Source organism: Podarcis vaucheri (assembly GCF_965113315.1).
Source record: "Podarcis vaucheri genome assembly, chromosome: 3".
Lineage (NCBI taxonomy): Eukaryota > Metazoa > Chordata > Lepidosauria > Squamata > Lacertidae > Podarcis > Podarcis vaucheri.
The window spans coordinates 106,134,764-106,155,814 of NC_138761.1; the positions used below are offsets into that span (position 1 = coordinate 106,134,764).

The following is a 21,051-nucleotide window of genomic DNA, read 5'->3' on the forward strand; positions in this document are numbered from 1 at the left end:
TTATTATTATTATTATTATTATTATTATTATTATTATTATTATTATTATTATACAAAGGCTGTAGCAAAGTGTCACTTGGATGAATATCACAGGACACAGAGAGAATGATGATGATCATCTTTCCCCCCTATAATTTTTATTAAATTTTCTGTTTTACATTTTAGAATAGTCATTTAAACAACCTTAAAATATCAATGACTTCCCTTCTTCTCTTTCCATGGTTCATTTTGCATGACATAAATCCCTGCATATTTTATATAAACTAAACCATTCAGCATTCAATTATTACATCCATCAAAACTTATTTACACCGTTGAATTTATCTTAATGCTGCCCATGTTTTCAAATGTACACAATTCCCCCCATATATTCAATAAACATTTTCCAGTATTCTTTAAACGTCTGTTCTTTGAAGAACGAAAAAGATGATCATCATCTTTATCATCACCGTCCTCCGAATTACTTTGGGAAAGTCTGTGGTAGGCATTTAACAAACTCTTTCATCTTTTTGCCCATAGATCGCCCAAGCCATCTCTGGGGGGATTGACAACGATCTCTTTGTTCACTACATCTTCATGGACAATGAATTTGAGCTGCCAACAGGTGCAGGATTGCCATTAAAGGTTGCTTTCTCTGGAGTAGCCACTCCTGGAGCCAAGGCTAAAGTGAAAATTTTACAGAGGACTGTGAGTCTTAGCTTGCTTACAACTTATTATAGAAGCTGGCAAATGGCGCATGTGGTGTTCTGAGGCTGCTAAGCTAATATGCAGCAATGCACCACTTTACAAGTGGTGCAATTTCCTGATTCCCCCCCCCATTGACCCCTTAGCTAAGGTTTTGGAAAGGGTGTGAGGGTGTAGTGCAGGGATCAGCAAACTTTTTAAGCAGGGGGCCGGTCCACTGTCCCTCAGACCTTGTGGGGGGCTGGACTATATTTTTTTTTGGGGGGGGGAAATGAATTCCTATGCCCCACAAATAACCCAGAGATGCATTTTAAATAAAAGCACACATTCTACTCATGTAAAAACACGCTGATTCCTGGACTGTCCGCGGGCCAGATTTCGAAGGCGATTGGGCCAAATCTGGCCCTCAGGTCTTAGTTTGCCTATCCATGGTGTAGTGATTTAGATAAAACTGGGGGAGGGAGGTCAGGGCTTGCGGATTTCATCAGATATGCTCATCTCCCCACTGCCCTGCCAAGAATTCAAGGCCTGTTACAAAGTTATAAAACATTACTTTAGAATGACAATGAGGGTGCAGGTGGGCATTCAGACTTAAATTTATGCAAGAGTTGAGCCTCAAGGTAAATTCTTTTTGTGTGTGTGTGGTTACCTTAGTTGCAATTCTACATATGAGGATTCACAGCTGCAAGTCAAACTGCAGAATACAGTTTGTGAGACAAGCCACACACACACACCCCGTCTGAGACTCAGGAGTTGCCCATCAGGGTAGATAATACTGGGCTGGAGAAGCCAATGATCTGGTTCCATTTAAGGCTCCCTTGGCTGCAGGGAGGGCACCAACTTGGATTGCTTTGAAAGAGGATTTTATGGAAGATATATGGCTATTAATGGCTACTAACCATGATGATTCTGCTCTGTCTCCACATTCTTCTGAATACCAGTTACAGAAAACCACAGGGTTGGAGAGTGCAACTGGAGTTCAATTGTGTACATAGTGCTCTAGTTCCCTCAAAGACTTTATTGGAATGGACCACACAGCGTCCTTTTGCATCTTGCAGAGCTGACCTAGTAGAGCAGTGGTTCTCAACCTTCGGTCCCCAGATGTTTTTGGCCTACATCTCCCATGATTCCTAGTTCACAGGACCAGTGGTCAGGGATGATGGGAGTTGTAGGCCAAAAACATCTGGGGACCCAAGGTTGAGAAAGGCTATAGTAGAGAATGATACACAGGGGTGTGTGTATGTGTGTGTCACATGGGTGCAGCAAAGCAACTTGGTCTCATGTTTGCTCTGGTTCTTGAAATGTCATCAGAAAGCTGTGTTCCAAAAATGTTGATGAACAGATCATATCCACACATCCTCTGGGCGTGTGGTTCCGGGCTCTACGAACACAACTGGCTGAAAAGCCATCCATCTGTGGGGAAGCCTATGTACAGAAGTAGCATGGCATGGCAAAATCAATTTGGTGGCCAGTCCCCATCCCCCAGTGCATTGCTGGTTTGGCATTGCGCCCGAGGAGCCAAAGTTTATTTTCTAACCGACCAGTTAGGAGAATGCACTGCCAATCTGCCCATCACCAGGAATAGAAAGGGATTGTTCTCCTATTTACCGTATCAAAAAGAAAACTTCTGTGATAGAAATAAATATTTTTTGTATTTTGTGTCCACCCTCTAGATACAAGCAGAACTGGTTGCAAAACCATCCGTGGCAGTTGAATTTGTGACTCACATAGGAGTGAACATCCCTGTGTTTGCTAGAAACGGTGTGCAGATGAACACCAACATATACCATGAGTCCGGAATCGAAGCCCACGTCGGACTGAAAGCTGGGCAGCTGAAGGTCAGCATTCCTGCACCAAAGACTCCAACCAAGCTCCTCAGTATCAGGTACTGTTGGAGGGATTTGAGTTCTGTGAGCATCTCTGCTATTGCCCTCGAACTGTAAAATATGTGCTGCTTTTTCCACACTCACAAGAAAGGTAGCTGGTGGGTAGGCTTGTTATGCGAATGCCCAGCAACCATTGCTACAGTTGTCAAGGCTCATTTTCAAGCTGCAGCCTTCACAAAACCAGCTCCTGGCTGTAAGCATGATCCACTGGTTCAGACATTATCTTTCTCTGCATGGGAGTATTCCAAGGTGAAATCCATTACGTGAATCAGTTTAAATATTAGGGTATCTGCTGTGTAATGAACATTTCTAGTAGTTTTAAATTTCTCTGGTGCTAAAGTTAAATAGTTGGGGCAGTTTGCAGTTTAGGGATGAGATGAGAAGGTGCTTTGAGATCCCATAATAAGCCTGCAATCCTATGCCTACTTAAGGTGGGAGTAAGCCCTACCGAAATCTCTTTCCTCTGCATAGACACATACAAGTTTGCACTATGAAAGTTATTTCCCCCCCCCCCTGTAAATACTGGTAATAAGAATAATTTGCTTATCAGGTGCATTGCTACAGATTTCTGGTTAAATCCAAATGAGCAATATTCACAGGCTCTTCTTTACACCCACTGCCTAATCCTAGACCATGAAATAAACATTCCATTTTCTTTTGAAGCAACGTCTTGACCTTGGTCACCCCAACCCGAACAGAAGTGATTCCTCCTCTGATTGAGAACAGAGAGTCCCGGACAACTTGCGCATCTTTCTTTGCTGGTCTTAGTTACTGTACTCGAGTTGAATACTCCAATGCCAGCTCAACAGAGACAGCACCTTACTATCCACTCACTGGGGAAACCAGGTAAGTTGGTTCTCTGTACATATGCAACACATATGCCTTCTCTGCTGCCTCGGTCTCAGCCGGATCCTGCACCAAGTCAGATTCTGTGACTGTATAAAGCATGCAAATATTCATGTATCTGTTTCTTTCACATCGTTTATTCTGCTTCCAGGAGTCATGGAAAGCTCTGTCTTTTGGCCAGCACCTCCCCTGTGGCTGTGCAGGTTTCAGGCATCAAACACACACACACACACACACACACATTGAGGTTCCTCTTTACCTTCCCGAGGGCTAGAAAGAAAGAAAATGGATATTCTTAGCATATTAAGTTCCTTGTCCAACTCTATATCTTATATTTGCATGATGAATTTTTAGAATACAGTGTCCCGACTACAGCTATGTTTATAGATGTGTGTGTGTGTGCCATCTTCTTTACTTCTGATTTTTTTTCCCCAGAGGAAAGTATAATATATATATGCAACTAACTAGTCCAGGCTTCCTCAAACTCAGCCCTCCAGAGGTCTTTGGCCTACAATTCCCATGATCCCTAGCTAGCAGGACCAGTGGTCAGGGATGATGGGAATTGTAGTCTCAAAACATCTGGAGGGCCAAGGAAGTCTGAACTAGTTTCTATGCTTATATGGCTACTATTTTGCTGACTCCTAGGATATTTTTGTAACATGGCCAGAGCCAATGCTAAGGAGTTTGCATGTGAGGAGGTGATTCCATGGTGGTTTTTTTGTGTTGAGTTGAGTATCAAACACATCTTAATTTTTTGGGGGGGAACAAAACAAAACAAAACTCTTAGAGCTGAACTATTTGGCCCCAATACCTAATTAGTGAAGTGCTTTCCTCTAGTGAACTATGATTGTTTTTCTTTATTTACAATGACAGATGATATTTCCATTTTGACATCATTAGGTATGAAATTGAACTGCAGCCAACAGGGGAAGTAAAGGAATATATAGCAAGTGCTAATTATGAAGTAAACAAAGAGGAGGAGGACTTGGTTGACACCTTGAAATTCATGGCTCAAGCCGCAGGTAAGAGGCTGTGCAATTAGTGATGCATGTAAAAGTTGCAAAGATTTGCAAAAGCGTCCACGTCTCTTCACTGTCAAAATAAAATAAAATAAAAAATCTCTGTCCTAGCTCCCATGCCAATAAATCACCTTGAAAGATCAGGAGATGAATCTTCATCTGTTTTGATGAAATGAATACATATGAAACAAGGTGAACTTGAGCTAGATGGCTCTTTCTAGGGTGTATCTCTCCAAGTGATGGTAGATTTAACACCTCAGATAGAACTTTCATATAAGCCATGTTCAGGGCTTTAAAGTTTGTGTCAGCTGTCAGTCATCAAGGAGAGAGAGACCGAGTGTTGTACATTCATGAGTGATTTAGCCCAGAGATTGGTTAGAAGGTAAGGGTTGTTTTATAATTAAGAACCACAATCCAGAGAACCACTCAGTTGCTTAGTTGTTTTGGGAGGCCTAATATTTTCAGTTATCACAACTGCTTTACTACTACTACTACTACTACTACTAACAACAACAACAACAACAACAACAACAACAACAAATTATTATTTATACCCCGCCCATCTGGCTGGGTTTCCCCAGCCACTCTGGGCGGCTTCCAACTGAATATTAAAAACAATACAGCATCAGACATTAAAAACTTCCCTAAACAGGGCCGCCTTCAGTTGTCTTTTAAAAGTAAAATAGTTGCTTATTGCCTTGACATCTGATGGGAGGGCGTTCCACAGGGCAGGTGCCACTACCGAGAAGGCCCGCTGCCTGGTTCCCTGTAACCTCACTTCTCGCAGCGAGGGAACCGCCAGAAGGCCCTCAGAGCTGGACCTCAGTGTCCAGGCTGGATGATGGGGGTGGAAACGCTCCTTCAGGTATACAGGACCGAGGCCGTTTAGGGCTTTAAAGGTCAGCACCAACACTTCGAATTGTGCTCAGAAACGTACATAGCAATCTTTGTTAATTCTGTTTGCAAACTATTTGTTGTCGCTGCTTGTTTCAGGTGCAAAACAATGTGAAGCCACACTGATCTTCAGGTACAATCGAGGCAAAAAGATTTTTACCAGTGACCTCCAGGTTCCCAGTTTCAGTGTTGATTTGGGTACCAACTTCAGACTTACTGACTATTCCACTCAGGAGAGGACCGCTTACAGCTTTATCTTAGACATCAACAACAAGAAAATTCCTGAAGTTACTCTTACGGGACGCATAGGGTAAGCCACAAGCTTTTCTCATTTTTGCAGATATTGTAGTGTTAGTCAGAGATAGTTAGACTTCTGCCCCTCTGGAATTTCTAAGGGTAGATTTTTGCTAAGCCAGGAGTCTTTTCGTTGTGTGTTTTTCCAGATACAGCGCTGGGACAGAGTCAGCAGTGGAAGCTTCCATCTCCATTCCACGCCTGAGGACACAAGCAAAAACAGATGTATTACTGACACAGTCGCAGAATGGGCTGACATTCCAGATTGACAGTTCAGCTACAAGTCACGGCTCCTCAGTTTCGGAGAGAATTGTCTTGGGATACGGTAGGATCATGTGTCAATGTGAAACACCTTTTCTGCCACCAATATGTGGTGAAGGATCAGAATTCCACTTATCCCACTCCAAACCTTGGGACCCTTCAGTATCCACCCACACAGGGCCAGCCTTATGTAGAGTGAGACAGCTGCCTCAGGCGGCAGATGTTGAGGGGAAGGGGAAGTAGCCAGAGGTACAAGTGACATGTGGCCTGCCCTGTACCCACTACAAAAGCCTGCTGCCATCAGGTGCAATGAAAGACATTGTCCTTTTACAAGAGTAAGATTCAACTACCAGTCCAACTGGCCTCTGTATGTGCCTTGGGAGAAAGGGCCATCTTGTCTGTTGCCTCGGGCAGCAAAATGATTTGAGCCAGCCCTGAATCAACAAGGCTACACAATTGCATAGCCATCTATGTGATTTCTCTTTGGAAGACCCCAAACCATGCAGGCCTGAATTGCACATCCTGTATGCCATAAAATCACTTTGCTCAGAGGTAGCACAGTTGCTTTCCAAGCAAAAAGCACCACTTCCTTGCATATCCAACTAGGGCTTAGAAACACGTCTATATGGGACCCTGGGCAGTTGCCTCCTGCCAATATGGACCATGTTGAATTAGATGGACCAATGACCAGTCTCACTATAAGGCAGTTTGGGTCTTTATGGTTTGGGTTCCCTACAAGTCCCTCCACCACATGTCAGTGGAGGGTTTTGGTGTTGGTTTTTTCCAACTTTGCAAACTGGATTCCAGGGGAAATAATAAGGTGACATTTGTCATTCTGCCTTAGATAATGAGAAGATCGAAGTGCAGTGGAAATCAGGCCAGAGTGCAGCCCTGAAGAAAATGTCAGCCATGCTACCCGTAGACTTTGCAGATTATTCAAAGACTTTGCAGAAGCATGCCAACGATCTCTTGGACCACCGTGTAGCCAATACAGATATGACAGTCCGGCATATTTTTTCAAACTTTATAGTAGTAAGTGGAGTTATTTGTCATAGAACATACTTTTCATGTGGCTCTGAATCATGCCGATAAGAGATGTAGGTGATTCCAGTGAGAACTACCTATGAGTACATGATTAATTGGTTTGGGAGAAGCAAAGACCCAGGTAAGAAAAAAGATCCAGTAATTTCAAATGCTCGGAAAGCAAGAAGGCATCAAGTTCTGTTCCAACCTGCATTCAATCGGTGCTGTTTCTGTTCTGCTGCAGTTTGGTTTCCACCCAATACTACATTATTTGTTTCACTGTCTGGTATTTTTACGTAAGTTATTTATGCAACATAAGTTCATTTCAGTGTAAAGGAAATGTCAGAACAATGTAAAAAGAGGCATCAATTAGGAATCATTTGAGAACTTAAAAAAAAACAACGATATGAACAAGTGCCAGTCATATTGGCTTGACTGATTTCCATTCTTGACCACAGATGGACCAGCAAACTACTGAGATTTTGTCAGAGTTCTCTAGCAACCGTAGCAAAGACCCAGGGGCTTGTAACTGTAGTATCGTGGGAGTCTCTGCAGCACAGCTCTCTACTGTGCCTCTGGGTTATGGAAAGTCAGGGAGAACATGCCACAGCTCTTCCCCATGCCAAGGGCATCTCAATTTTTTGAGGCAGTGGTGTGAGGAGAACTGCAATACAAGCCCTTTGCATGTGCTTCAAGGGTTCTCCCATGATGTAAGCCAGTACAGGCAAGCCCCCATTTACACGTGTTCAATATGTGTGCAGCCACGCACACGCACGTCACGCCAAACCTGGAAGCGACACCCAAAGTCACAAAAACATCACCAAAAGGGACGGAATGGGGCGGGGTGGAATAATAATAATAATAATAATTATTATTATTATTATTATTGCTTGCTCATTTCAACTTTTTCTGATCACAAGGCTCTTTGTAGCTTGATATTTCACTCTGATCTTTCAGGCAACCAATACCTGGTTACAGCAGGCATCCAAGAACGTTCCTTATGCGAAAAATCTACAGGATAAATTAAGCGGACTCCAGGAGCTCAATTTTCAGAACATGGAACTTTTTGCCATCCCAGAGGAGCTTTTCTTGAAAAGGTAAAACGAAAGATGACATGTCTTATTTGGTGCTGACAAGGACCCTTTGCAGCCTTGAAGCCGAGCCTCATTACTAAGGGCATATTGTTCCTCCACAAGGTACACTGATGCAAGATGCAGTTTACAACAAATGCCTGAATCAGAACCATGTTTCTAGAAAAAATATTGCAATGGTGGTCACCCATTGTCTTGCGTTTTGATCGCTCTTGACAGCTTTCTGCTAAAATTAGCACATTTAGTATAAGGGGAGTATAGAAGGGGAGTGCAGTCTGGAATTTGGGAAGGGACGATAGCTCAGGGCAGATAACATGCTTTTTATCTCAGGTTCAAGCCTGAGATAAGCTTGAACCTGAGATAAGCCAGTTACAATGATCCCAGATAGCACATTATAGGAAAGACTCTCTGACAGAGATCCCAGAGAGTATTGGTTAAATTATTTATTTTATTTTATTTTATTTTATAAAAATTCAGTTTTACACTACATATTTGAATTCAAACATTAAACATAATCATTAACATTTTGGATCCCCCGAATCCTTTGACTTCCCTCCATCCTTCAATGGTTTCCATTTTCAATATTTTTCAACTGCATCATATATTTTCTCTGTTTTTCTTAAAATAATCCATTTTTACCGAAGTCTATAGTGCATTACAAGCGTTACTCAAACCCCGCCAAAGTTTTCAGATTGTTTACAGTGTTCTCTTAGGTAATTTGTCAGTTTCTCCCATTCCTTATTAAAGCTCCTCTCTCCCTGCTTTCTGATTTTCCCGGTCATTTTCGCCATTTCATCGTAGTCCATCATCTTCATCAGCCATTCATCTGTGGTTGGGACTTTATCTCCTTTCCAGTACCAGGCCACTGGTATCCGTGCTGCTGTCGCTGCATCCATGAATAATCGTTTCTGCTTCTTTGATATCTCTGCACCTAAAATTCCTAGTAAAAAAAGCTTCTGGTTAAATTTATGTACCACCTTTCATCCGAAGATTTCAGGACAGTTTACAGGATAAAAATACAGGGGATACAGGGGTGGATGAAGAAAAAAATCCAACCTAGAATAGGGCAGCTTCCTAGGCAAAGTGCAACCATTTGTTATTTTGTGGACTTTGTGGGATCTTAATTATGGGTAACTTTTTATTGCAGTGATGGCCAGATCAAATACATTTGGAACAAAGAGAGTACTGTCATTACCATTCCGCTGCCGTTTGGTGGCAGGTCATCCTACGACATGAGAGTGCCTAAGATTCTGGAAATGTCTCAAATGGCAATGCAGTCAATGGGAGGAAGCATGGCTTCTCAAGAGTACAGGCTTCCTCGTTTCACCATCCCAGAGTCATACACGCTTCGGGTGCCTTTGCTGGGCACTTTTGAGATCTCTTCCAATATGTACAGCAATTACTACAACTGGTCAGGTTCCTACTCCTTGGCGAACACCACAAAGGATATCTACAGCCTAAGAACAAACTACTTTGTGAGAGCTGACTCTGTTCTGGAACTACTTTCATATAATGTACAAGGTAAGAATCTCTTCCGGAGGTGGTGGTGGAGATTATGAGCATATTACGTAATTAATTGTGTGTTGTGTTTTCTTGTCGGTTCAATACTTTTTACTAGAAATATGTCACAGGCTCATTTCTCTGTGCATCAAGAGTTAATATGATAAAATTAATAACTCATATTTGGCCAAGCTTCCTCTTGAGTTTGATAAAGCTCAAGCTCACAAGGCTCCTTGTGAATATATGATACCAGGGACTTACTCAATATTGTGACAGTTCATGCAAGGAATTATGGCAGCCTGATCATATTCGCCCATGTGCATTAATCTACCTAATGTGTTATACTAAACATGCAACACTATGAAGAAAAAATCCTATGCAATAGTCACATAGCAGTTTTGTTTTGCAATGTTGTCCGCAGTCTTCTTTGTGTTTGCCTTTAGAACAATGTTGAGAAAAACGGGTCACTGTTATTCAGCTGGGGAACTGAGGCTGAGATGTCACACCCAAGGCTACTTAATGGCTGAGTTCTGATACTAAACCACAGCTTAATATTCCATAGATGAGTTTCGGTCTCAGGAGCTTCTGTCCAGCTGCAAAAAGATCAGAAACTTTTGCTTCTGTTTTCAACTGACTGTGATTTATTATGTACAAACCTAGAACTATGGTTTAGGGACGCGAGTGGCGCTGTGGGTTAAACCACTGAGCTTAGGGCTTGCCGATCAGAAGGTCGGCGGTTCGAATCCCCGCGAAGGGGTGAGCTCCCGTTGCTCGGTCCCTGCTCCTGCCAACCTAGCAGTTCGAAAGCACCTCAAAGTGCAAGTAGATAAGTAGGTACCGCTGCGGCGGGAAGGTAAATGGCGTTTCTGTGCGCAGCTCTGGTTTCGTCAGAAGCAGCTTAGTCATGCTGGCCACATGACCCGGAAGCTGTACGCCAGCTCCCTTGGCCAATAAAGTGAGATGAGTGCCGCAACCCCAGAGTCGGCCACGACAGGACCTAATGGTCAGGGGTCCCTTTACCTTTACCTAGAACTATGGTTTAAGGCAGTAATCCCAAACTTGGATCTCCAGCTGTTTGTTTTTTTACTACAATTCCCATCATCCCTGTCCACTGGTGTTGCTAGCTAGGGATGGTGGGAGTTGTAGTTCAAAAAGAACTGGAGACACAAGTTTGGGAAACACTGGTTTAAGGCCACAAACTGTGATAAGAAACCACAGTTTGAACTTGGTTTATTTTCCTAAACCAATCAGTTTGCATACAACATAAAGTGTAATTAGGTAAAATGAAAACAAAAGCTTTCAGTACCCTTAGGCCATGACACAGGAGGGGAAGGGAGGGTTTGCAAGTCTAAGGCACATTCCTGTAAAGCTAAAACCTGTTTTAGTAGTATGTCCAAATGCAGCCAGTAAGAAAGGGGAAAGCTGGACCCAGGTATCCAGAATTCAAGTCCAGCCCATTATTCATTGTACCATACTTTAAGTCTGTATGTTGTTGTGGCCTTTCCCCTTCCTTTACATTAAAGTCTTTTCATGAAAGTGCAAAAGAGACTCCATTTGAAAGGCACAAGCATTTCTATATCATCAGCTTCCATTATCTAAAAACCAAACCAAGCCAAAAAACCCCCAAACAAACCTCTGGTGAGATAGTAAATTGTACAGTTACTTCCATCAGTAAATTCTACAGTTGCTTCCATTGGTGGTGTCTACAGCCACAGCCTAGTTAAACCTTAAATGCAAACTGAATGACAGTCTGGTTGCTAAATTGACAAAGCCCACATATAATCTGTGTCTTAAAGGCTTCAATGGAATAATCCAAAACATGTCAGTACAGAAGTAAGCTATACCCAACTGAGCTCAATAAACCTTACTTTTAATGTAAGTCTTCATAGGATTGCAGGCTAAAATCCAAATGTTTGCTTTTAACTATGGTGGGCTTTAAGTTCCATTCAAGTCAACCCAACACACCTTTCCAAGTAAGTTCCATCAAAGTGGAACTTAACTTCTAGGTAAACATGCAGTAGTGTATATTTCTTGAATTTGGCTTGCAGGACCTATGAATGTAGAAGGGTGTGCAGTATATTCCAGCAAGACACAGTAGCTCAAGTTACTTTGTTGTTGTTGTTGTTGTTGTTGTTGTTGTTGTTGTTGTTGTTAAAAAAGTTGATTGTACTTTTCTCTTTTTCTCTCCACCCCAGGTCAGGGAGAAGCAAGTTTTGATGGGAACAACATGGCTTGTAATTATGAAAGTTCACTGCAACACAAACTCCTTAATTCAAATTTTAAATTTAGCGAAACAGGCAGTTTTGAACCCACTCCTGTGGCCAGGAGGACCCTCACACTGGTAACATCCAGCCCGCTGGGTACTCGGTTTTCCCTGTCTTACGCTGAAGATGCCGAAATGAGTAACAACTTGCTTCTTCAAAACATAAACGTGGAAGGACAACTGAATGTCGCTTCAGCCTTTGCTAAAACCACAGGCACACTGTCAAGCACCTTTGATGTGAACCAACTCGTGTGGGCAGGAGAATCCAATCTGAAGTTTGACTCTTCCTTGCTTCAGGCTACTAACCAGATGACTGCCAGGTTTACAGGTGGCCCCTGGACAGTCAAGTCCATCTCGAATGTACAGAATGGTTTTCTGACTAACACGGCTTCCTTGAAGTATGAAAACAGCCAGCTGAAGTTTTCCTCTGAGACCGCTGGAAACCACAGAAGCTTTGCAGTTGCCAACAAGTTTGACTTCTCTGTGGACAGAAAGGGAGCTGCGCTTCGCTCCGAGTACCAGGCCAATTACGCAGAAAACCAATGCTATGCCCTGATTTCGAGCTCTGTTAACGGCCAAGGTGTTGAGCTGATTAGCCACATGTCTGGGAAAGGTGAAAGACTCAAAGCTGAGCACAAGTCTACATTAGGTGTTAACCTCGATGGCCTGGCAAGCACTGCAACAACAAACCTGCAGTTTAATCCATTGAAACTGGAGAATGAAATGAATGCCCAGATTGGTGTCGCTGGGGCTTCAGTGAAGATCAACACAGGAGGACACTTTGGGAAACACAATGCAAAATTTGATTTGGATGGAAGAGTGGCTCCCACAGAAATCGTGCTTACAAGTGTATATCAAGGCAGCATTTTGGATGCAGACAGCAAGAACACCTTAACCTTCAGAGTGAACAAGGGGGGACTGAGGTTTGCAAACAGCTTGATCGGGTCATACAAAGGAATGAAGCTGGAAAACACTCATGACCTGAACATCGTGGGCTTGTCTTTGGCTTACGCTTCCAATTTAGACCACACCATCAGTCCGGGCAAGTCCCACAAACACCACGTGGACTTCCAGCTGCAACCCTATTCTCTCACAGCCAACGTGAACAACGACTTGAAATTTGGCAGTGCTGATCTAAACAACAACGCACGGTTACAACTTGAGCCCCTGAAGGTTAATCTGGATGGCAATGTGAAAGGTGCCTACAGTGGCGATGAAGTGAAGCATGCCTATACCTTTACCTATGCAGATCTGGTGGCGCATGTTAAGACCGACACAGTAGCGAGTATTCGAGGTGCAGCTCTCACCCACAGAGTAAACCTGGATGTTGCAGGTCTCTCTTCGTCGGTCGTCATCAACACAAACTGTGACTCAAAATCCCTAACCTTTTCCAATGCAATACGATCTGTTGCAGCCCCATTTACTGTCACTGTTGACATGCATACAAATGGGGATGGAAGACTCTCAATCTTGGGAGAGCAGTCAGGACAGCTGTACAGCAAATTCCTGCTAAAAGTCGAACCCCTTGCTTTCTCACTTTCTCATGATTATCGGGGATCCACTGGCCACAACTTCAATTCTGAGAAAAGATACAAGACATTACTGGAGAACAAGGTCACTGTTCTTTTTACGCCATCTGAGCAAAGAAGTACATGGAAGATGAAGAGCCAGCTGAACAATAATGTGTACACTCAAGATTTTAGTGCTTTTAATGATGCAGAAACTATTGGGGTGGAGCTGGATGGAAAAACCTTAGCAGACCTTTCTGTACTGGACTTTCCTATAACTATACCATTCACAAACCGGGGGAGAGTCAATTTAATTGATGTTTTGGATTTAAGGGAAAATGTAGCCCAGACTCAAGAGTTTGGTCTTGCTCTTTCCGTGAAGTATGATAAGAATGAGAACATGCATGTCATCAATCTGCCCTTCTTGGAAAAGCTACCAGCTTACTATGAGCAAATGAGGCAGTCCATCCTAGCTGTACTCAAATCTATTCAGAAGAACCTAAAGGGTATAAATATAGATCAGGTTGTGAGAAAATATAGGGCAGCATTAGATAAAATCCCCCAGCAGGTTAATAGCTATGTGAAGACATTCGATCTGGAAAGCAAAGTGAACAACCTGAAAGAGAAACTGGATGCATTTGCAAAGGATTACAGCATAAGTGTGGATGACCTTGAACTTGCTTTGGAAAATGCCAAAACTAATCTCCAGGCAGCTTTGTCTAAACTGCAGGTTTTCCTGGTTGAAACTGAAAGGTATATAAGGAGCAATTATGACTTAAAGGCAGCTGTTGTGCAACTTATTGAGCAGATTATTGAAAAAATGAAAGTTATAGACAGGCAATATGAAATCAGTAAAAAAATGATTGACACTATTCATCAACTGCAATCTGCCATCTCTCAGTATGACTTTAACCAGATAGGAAGCAGTGCTGCTGCTTGGGTTCAAAATATGGATGCTGAGTACAAAATCAAAGCTCGAGTGCAAGAAAAACTAGATCAACTGAAGAAACAGATACAGAATATAGATGCCCAACGCATTGCAGAGAGTTTGAAGCAGCAAGTGGAGGCGATTGATATTAGAACACTTATAGAGAAGCTGAACGTGTCCTTTCCCATTCAAAAGCTTAATCAAATTCTGGAGCAAATTAAAGATCTTCTTCTAAATTATATGGAGGACTACGAAGTGACTGAGAAGATCAATATACTTCGGGAAAAAATGCATGAACTTATTGTGAACTATAGAGTTGATCAGCAGGTCAAAGTTCTAATGGACAAAATAGTTGAGTTGTATAACCAACAGAAAATTGGAGAAACAATCCAGAAATTAACCCTGTCTCTGAAAAAAATTGACATAAAATCATTCTTCAACCAAGTACTGAAATTCATTGATGATGCTGTTAGGCAGCTCCAATCATTTGATTACACAAATCTGGTGGATGAAGTCAACAACTTTCTTGATTTTGTTATCAAGAAGCTGAAGTCATTTGATTACAACAAATTTGTAGATGAAACAAACAATAAAATCCGGGAAACAACACAGAAAATCAATGATGAAATCAGAGCCTTGGAGCTACCTCAGAAAATGGAAGCTACAAAACAATACATCAAAGATGTCGCTGCTGTGGTTGCTCAGAACATACAGAAACTAAAAGACACTAGACTTGCCATCATCGTTAACTGGCTTCGTGATCTCCTAAGCTCAACAGCATTAAGTGAACTGAAAAGCAAAGCTTGTGAGTACCTGGAAGATGCACGTGAGAGAATTTATCAAATGGATGTCCCATTAGAAATCCGGGGATACCTTGAGAAGGTTAGCCAGCTCTACAGCACCATAATCACCTTCCTAGATGAACAATGGAAAACTGCCTCAAAAAAGATTACCCTTTTAGCTGAGCAATACAATGTAAAAACTATGGCTGACAGTTTCAACCACTTTGTTGAAACTGGTTTCAAAGTTCCTGAGATCAGAGCAGGCATAATCAACATACCAGCTTTTGAAGTCAGTCTCCGGGTCTTGCGGGAAGCCACCTTTCAAACTCCAGATTTCCTTATTCCACTAACTGACCTGCGTGTCCCATCTTATCAGGTAAACCTCAAGAAATTGAAAGAAATCAGAATTCCAGTCAGATTTACTACTCCTGAGTTCACCATTCTAAATACATTCAAGGTGCCATCTTATACAATTGATTTGAATGACATCAAGCTGAAGATTGTGAAGACGATTGACCAGATCATGTCGAGTGACTTTCAGCTGCCAACTGCTGATGTGTATTTCCAAGATATAAAGATGAAAGATATGTATTTTTCTGACTATTCTTTCCCAGAAATGAATTTCCCTGAACTCCAAATACCTGAATTACTGATCCCAAAACTAAATTTGAATGAATTCCAGTTCCCAGAGATCCAAATTCCAGAATTCCAGCTGCCCCGCATTCCACACTCTGTGATGGTCCCTACATTTGGAACATTGTCTGGTGCTTTCAAAGTAACCTCTCCCTTCTTCACGTTGACTACTAATGGTGCTTTTAAGAACACAACAGCTTTTGTCCACAGCCCACAATTTTTGGGGTCTATTTCAGCAGTAGCAACTTCCAAAATCAACTGCCTTGCTTTTGAAATGACTGCAGATACAAGTCTCTCAGCTCCCGAGATGCAGCAGTTAATCCTAAGAGACAACCTGAAGTTCTCCCACATGTACATTGATGCTATTCATGCAGGTGAAATAACATTTTTGGGGACTTCTGTTCGGGGAAATGCAGAAACTACAGCAAAATTCCATACTGAGCGTAACTCTATAGATCTGTATAACCAATTAACAGGCAGCCTCCAGAAGAAGATTTCCATAGAGAGCAGGACAACCTACAGACACAGGCTATATATTCCAAATTTCAGCAGCCAAGCAGAATTAAGTAATGAAATAAAAACAGCACTAGAAGCAGGACGCATATCAGCTACTTCCATTGGCAGAGGAGACTGGAAATGGACAGCCTTTGATTACTCTGGTGAAGGAACCCATGAATCAAGTGTCAGCTTCGGTTTAGGGGGATCTGTAGCTTCATTCGTAGCACAAAACAAGATCAATGATAAGTACTTGAGAGTCGACCAAAGACTGGCATATGAATATAATCTACCAAGTTCTGCAAGGCTTGAAGTTCAATCTGTAGTAGAATCTCCACAGCTGGGGCGTAGTGACTTAAATGTGCAAGGCACAGGGAATCTTGCAGAGCTCAAAACAGAACTGAGGGGCACGCACAATGCTAAGCTGAACGGACGCATATCTGGGACTATAAATAATGATGTGAACTTCTTGGTGCAGCCCTTTGAACTGAGTACATCAACAAATAATAACATGAATGTAAAAGTTAGCTTCCCAATGAAAATAGTCGGCAAAATTGAGCTTGTGAATAATTATATACTGGCACTGAGTCCCTCCACTCAACAAGTTAGCTGGGCAGCTGAGGGCAGATTTAATCAGTACAGATACGTCCATAACATGTCTGCTGGTAACAACGAAGAAAGTATAGAAGCTTCTGTGTCCATGAATGGTGATGCTAACTTGGAGTTCCTAAAAAATCCCCTCTCGTTTCCTGAACAATCTATCATGGGCATCAAGACACCCCACGTGCAAGGATACTCTCTGTGGGAGGACTCAGGGCTGAAGAATTTACTGAAGACTACAAAGCAATCATTTGATTTAAACCTGAAAGCTCAGTACAAGAAGAACAAAAATATGCACTCGTTTCAAATTCCTTTGGATGGAGTACATCAAGCCCTGAATCAGTACATTGCAACCTTCAACAGGCACTTTGAGAAAGGTAGAGACAACACCTTAGCATTCCTGACCGAATCCTATAACCAAGCCAAGACCAAGTTTGACAAGTACAAAATAGATACTTCAGTTAACAAAGTCCCACAGACATTCAGGATTCCAGGGTACACTGTTCCAGTGGTCAACATTGAGGTATCTCCTTTTACTGCTGAGCTCCCAGCTTTTGGCTATGTGATCCCTAAAGAAATGAGCACTCCAAGTTTCACTGTCCCACTTGTTGGGTTTTCAGTGCCATCCTATACATTGGTCCTTCCATCATTGGAGTTACCAGTCCTTCATGTTCCCCAAGGTCTGCAGACTCTTAAGCTTCCCAGCTATCGAGCACACTCGCCTTTAAACAGAATCTACATTCCAGCCATGGGAAATATTACCTATGAATTTTCATTCAAATCTAGTGTGATTACCCTGAACACAAATGCTGGCCTTTTTAACCAATCTGATATCATTGCTCGCTTGAGTTCATCCTCCATTTCTGTGATTGATGCCCTGCAATATAAATTGGACGGAACAACCAGCCTCACAAGGAAAAGAGGGTTGAAGCTAGCGACTGCATTATCCCTGAACAACAAATTCATAGTGGGAAACCACGACAGCACCATCAGTCTCACCAGGAGAAATATAGAAGCTTCAGTGATTACCACAGCAAAAAGCAGCATGCCAGGCTTGAACATGAATTTTAGGCAGGAGCTTAAGGGAAATGCTAAATCAAAGCCAGTCATTTCCTCAGCTATTAATCTAAACTACGCTCTTGACACCCGTGGTGCCACTGCTGAAGGAGCAATTGTCCACAAGGCCACCTTGGAAAGCATTGTATCTTATATATCTGTAGATACTTCAACCAATGCTTTCATCAACGGAGTGCTTCACAAGAGAAAACCATTTTCTGGAAAGTTGGTTCATGAAGCAGATGCCTACCTAAATGCTAAAGGTGCTCGTTCCTCAGTCAAATTTGAGACCAGCTCTAACATTGATGGAATTTGGAAGTTTGACACAAAAGAAAATGTTGCCATTGAAGCATCCACTCGTCGTCTTTATGCATTATGGGACCACAATGGAGAAAATCATCTGAAATATTATTCAATTGTCAGAACTGAAGGACATCAGAACTGCAAAGTGACTTTAGAAGTAGAGCCTGGAAGTATGTCCGTGCGTCTTCAGATACAAGCTAGCCAACCAAATAATTTCTTCGGTGAGACTTCAGTTAATCAAGACTTTTCCGTCGCCACCAACAGTGAGAATCAGAAGATTGAGTGGAAGATCGAAGGCCAAACCCTCTCCCTCTTCCTTGGACATCACTTGCAGTTATCAAATGACAACACAGAAGCTCATTTTGACCTGTCCAGTTCTTTGGGAGGTCATGTAGCTTTCCTCAGAGGCCTTGTGCTGCCAGTTTATGACAAGAGCTTATGGCAGATCTTGAAATTAGATGACACCACTAGTCCTGGAGAAAGGCAATACTTAAATTTGTCAACATCCTTCGTATACACAAAAAATGAAGATGGGTACTTTATCCCCATAAATGTCAACCAGCTGACGGATGGATTTACATTCACAATTCCTGAAATTAACTTACAGGATATCAAAATCCCCCAAAGACTGACCACCACGCCATTTCACATTGGATTTCCATCACTTCCAAAAATTCAGTTTCCTCAGTACGATGTAGTGACCAGCTTGAAAGAATATAAAATTCCCTACTTTGAGGTGACTATACCTGAGAAGCTATTAACTGTATCTGAATATACTCTTCCAAAGACCCTTTCTCTGGGTAAAATCTTTGTGGACTTCAGCGCTGCAGCCAAGAAGATAGCTGACTTTGAGTTGCCTACGATTACTATTCCTGAACAGCAGATTGAAATCCCAGCCATTAAAATCTCCTTCCCTGCTGGAATCTACATCCCCACTTTTGGAGCTTTAGGTGTTTCTTTCAAAGCTGCTTCACCATTGTACAGTACTACCTGGAAAACAGATTTCAAGAACCATAAAGACTCTTTCAACCATTCCATTGATTTTACTGCATATTCACCACTGCAGTTCCTGGCCTATGATCTAAAAGGTAAGATATTATAGTAATAGGAATTATACTTCAATTTTCTAAAAGTTTCACCAATATTTTCAGTAATATTTTCAGCTGTCCCATAAGGCAGACTAACATTATTATGTAATCACATATTGCTGTTGGAGTTGGCCAGGGACCAAATATGAAAGGCCAACGAGGTAGTTTAAGGCTAGAGGAAGATTTTGACTCATAGAGGGACATTTGAACCAGGAATATCCATTGTTCTCCTCCGAGTCACTGCCTTTTGCACTTTCCCCTTCCTCAAAACACACTTTCTTATGCCCTCTCCTTTTTGGAGTATCTCTGGTATGGAGATACTCCAAAAAGGATCCTCCATGGAGAGGAAAAAGTGTGGGAATGCCATGATTTTGAGGAGCACCTCATATGGACAAAGATGGAGGTACAGGAAGCTTTCTATCCCCATTAAGCAAGACCTATAGATGAGCCCCTAGTTTACAGATGAGTCTGTGCAGTAGACCAGCTCTCTATAATAGCTGCAGCAGATCCTGTAAAATGTAGAAACCAGTGACAAAAACTTCTGCATTCAGTGCAGCAGTTTATTATTTAATGGAAAAGTGAGATGTTGAGTACACATTATCTCAGCCCTAGACTTTCAATGCAGGCTCCATTTACGTTAGCTATAATTTCACCTGTGTGGAACCTTTTCTTCATAGGTGTGTGGATCTACAAAGGTAACAACATCGAAGGAAACAGCCATTTTGTGCATCGTGACCTGATTGCAGAATATAAAGAGCGTCTCACTGTACTAGAAAATGGGTAAGGACTTGTTTCCGTCAACCTAAACGGCACACTCTATAGGGAATCCCAATTCAATGAGCTATGGCCATTATAAAATGTTGTCCTTTCACTTAGTGTGCTCCTAACAACCCTCTCTCCCCCCAAAATGGGAGAAGGGAGGGAATGACATCCAAGGAAACATGTCTGAAGGTGCCATCTGCTCTACTTTGAGATTTGAAGACCTTGCGTGATAGTCAACTAAGTCATATTCAGTGGGTTTACTCTGTGTTTGACAAAGTTGCCTATCACGCAAGGTCTTTTTGTGGATTCCATGACCAGATATGAGACTTTATTCCAAAGTGGGGCAGAATCACTTCACTGGTTTCCTGGCAGCTGGGTCTCCTGCTGCTTGCTGGGAGGGAGAGTGGGGTGATGGCAACCACACCAGCAGCAAAGCCAATATGGTGCTTCTAACTGTGCATTTGAGTTTTTGTGAAGGGCAGGGGACAAATATTTATAATAAACAAATGAGTGCCTGGATAGGTCAGTTGGTAAGAACATGGCCCAGATCATGACAAGGTTGCAGGTTCAATCCCTGTATGGGACAGCTGCATATTCCTGCATAGCAGGGAGTTGGATTAGATGATTCCAGTTCTATTTTTCTAGAAAAGAGGTGTTGGAGCTCACCATGAACTTCTTCCTTGGCAATGGCACCCACCTGAGAGGTGCCAGAGCTGAGCTCCAGTTGTTGTTTTTTAAAAAGCCCTGGATGGGATCCTCAGCTTCCCTTCCAACTCTACAATTCTATCATTCTAAGTCTTCTGAGATAGACAGTCATTTAAAACCAACTGTATTTTTAAATTAATAATTACCTTTTCTCTGATTGATTCTGCCTGCTTTAGAACCACTGACTACACGATATCTCTGGATGTCACCAGCCCAACCTTCACTGATGTTCAAGTGCGTTTCCATGAACAGACCGCAAGAGTTGCTACCTCAATATCTTCATCTTCAGCTGGAACCCTTGGCTCTCTCATCAGTCTGGATACGGATACTTTCAAGGGCGAGGTTTTCTACCGAACTCTGGTAAGCATGGCCAGAATTAGGCCGTGTGCTCTTGCTTAAAGGATCATGAACTTACTACTGGCACAGTGCC

At 42.3% G+C, this 21,051-nt stretch overlaps 1 protein-coding gene across 1 annotated transcript in view; it reads left to right on the plus strand.

Annotated features, from left to right (window-relative positions):
• The window catches only part of APOB (apolipoprotein B), a 45,987-nt gene that overhangs the window by 21,026 nt on the left and 3,910 nt on the right, over positions 1-21,051 (plus strand). The window contains exons 17-28 of the mRNA XM_082215379.1: positions 520-687; positions 2,358-2,569; positions 3,234-3,416; positions 4,317-4,438; positions 5,429-5,639; positions 5,773-5,948; positions 6,729-6,916; positions 7,865-8,004; positions 9,146-9,519; positions 11,694-19,154; positions 19,832-19,934; positions 20,798-20,981. Coding sequence (XP_082071505.1) covers positions 520-687; positions 2,358-2,569; positions 3,234-3,416; positions 4,317-4,438; positions 5,429-5,639; positions 5,773-5,948; positions 6,729-6,916; positions 7,865-8,004; positions 9,146-9,519; positions 11,694-19,154; positions 19,832-19,934; positions 20,798-20,981 — 9,522 coding nt within the window. The remainder of the gene's footprint in view (positions 1-519; positions 688-2,357; positions 2,570-3,233; positions 3,417-4,316; positions 4,439-5,428; positions 5,640-5,772; positions 5,949-6,728; positions 6,917-7,864; positions 8,005-9,145; positions 9,520-11,693; positions 19,155-19,831; positions 19,935-20,797; positions 20,982-21,051) is intronic.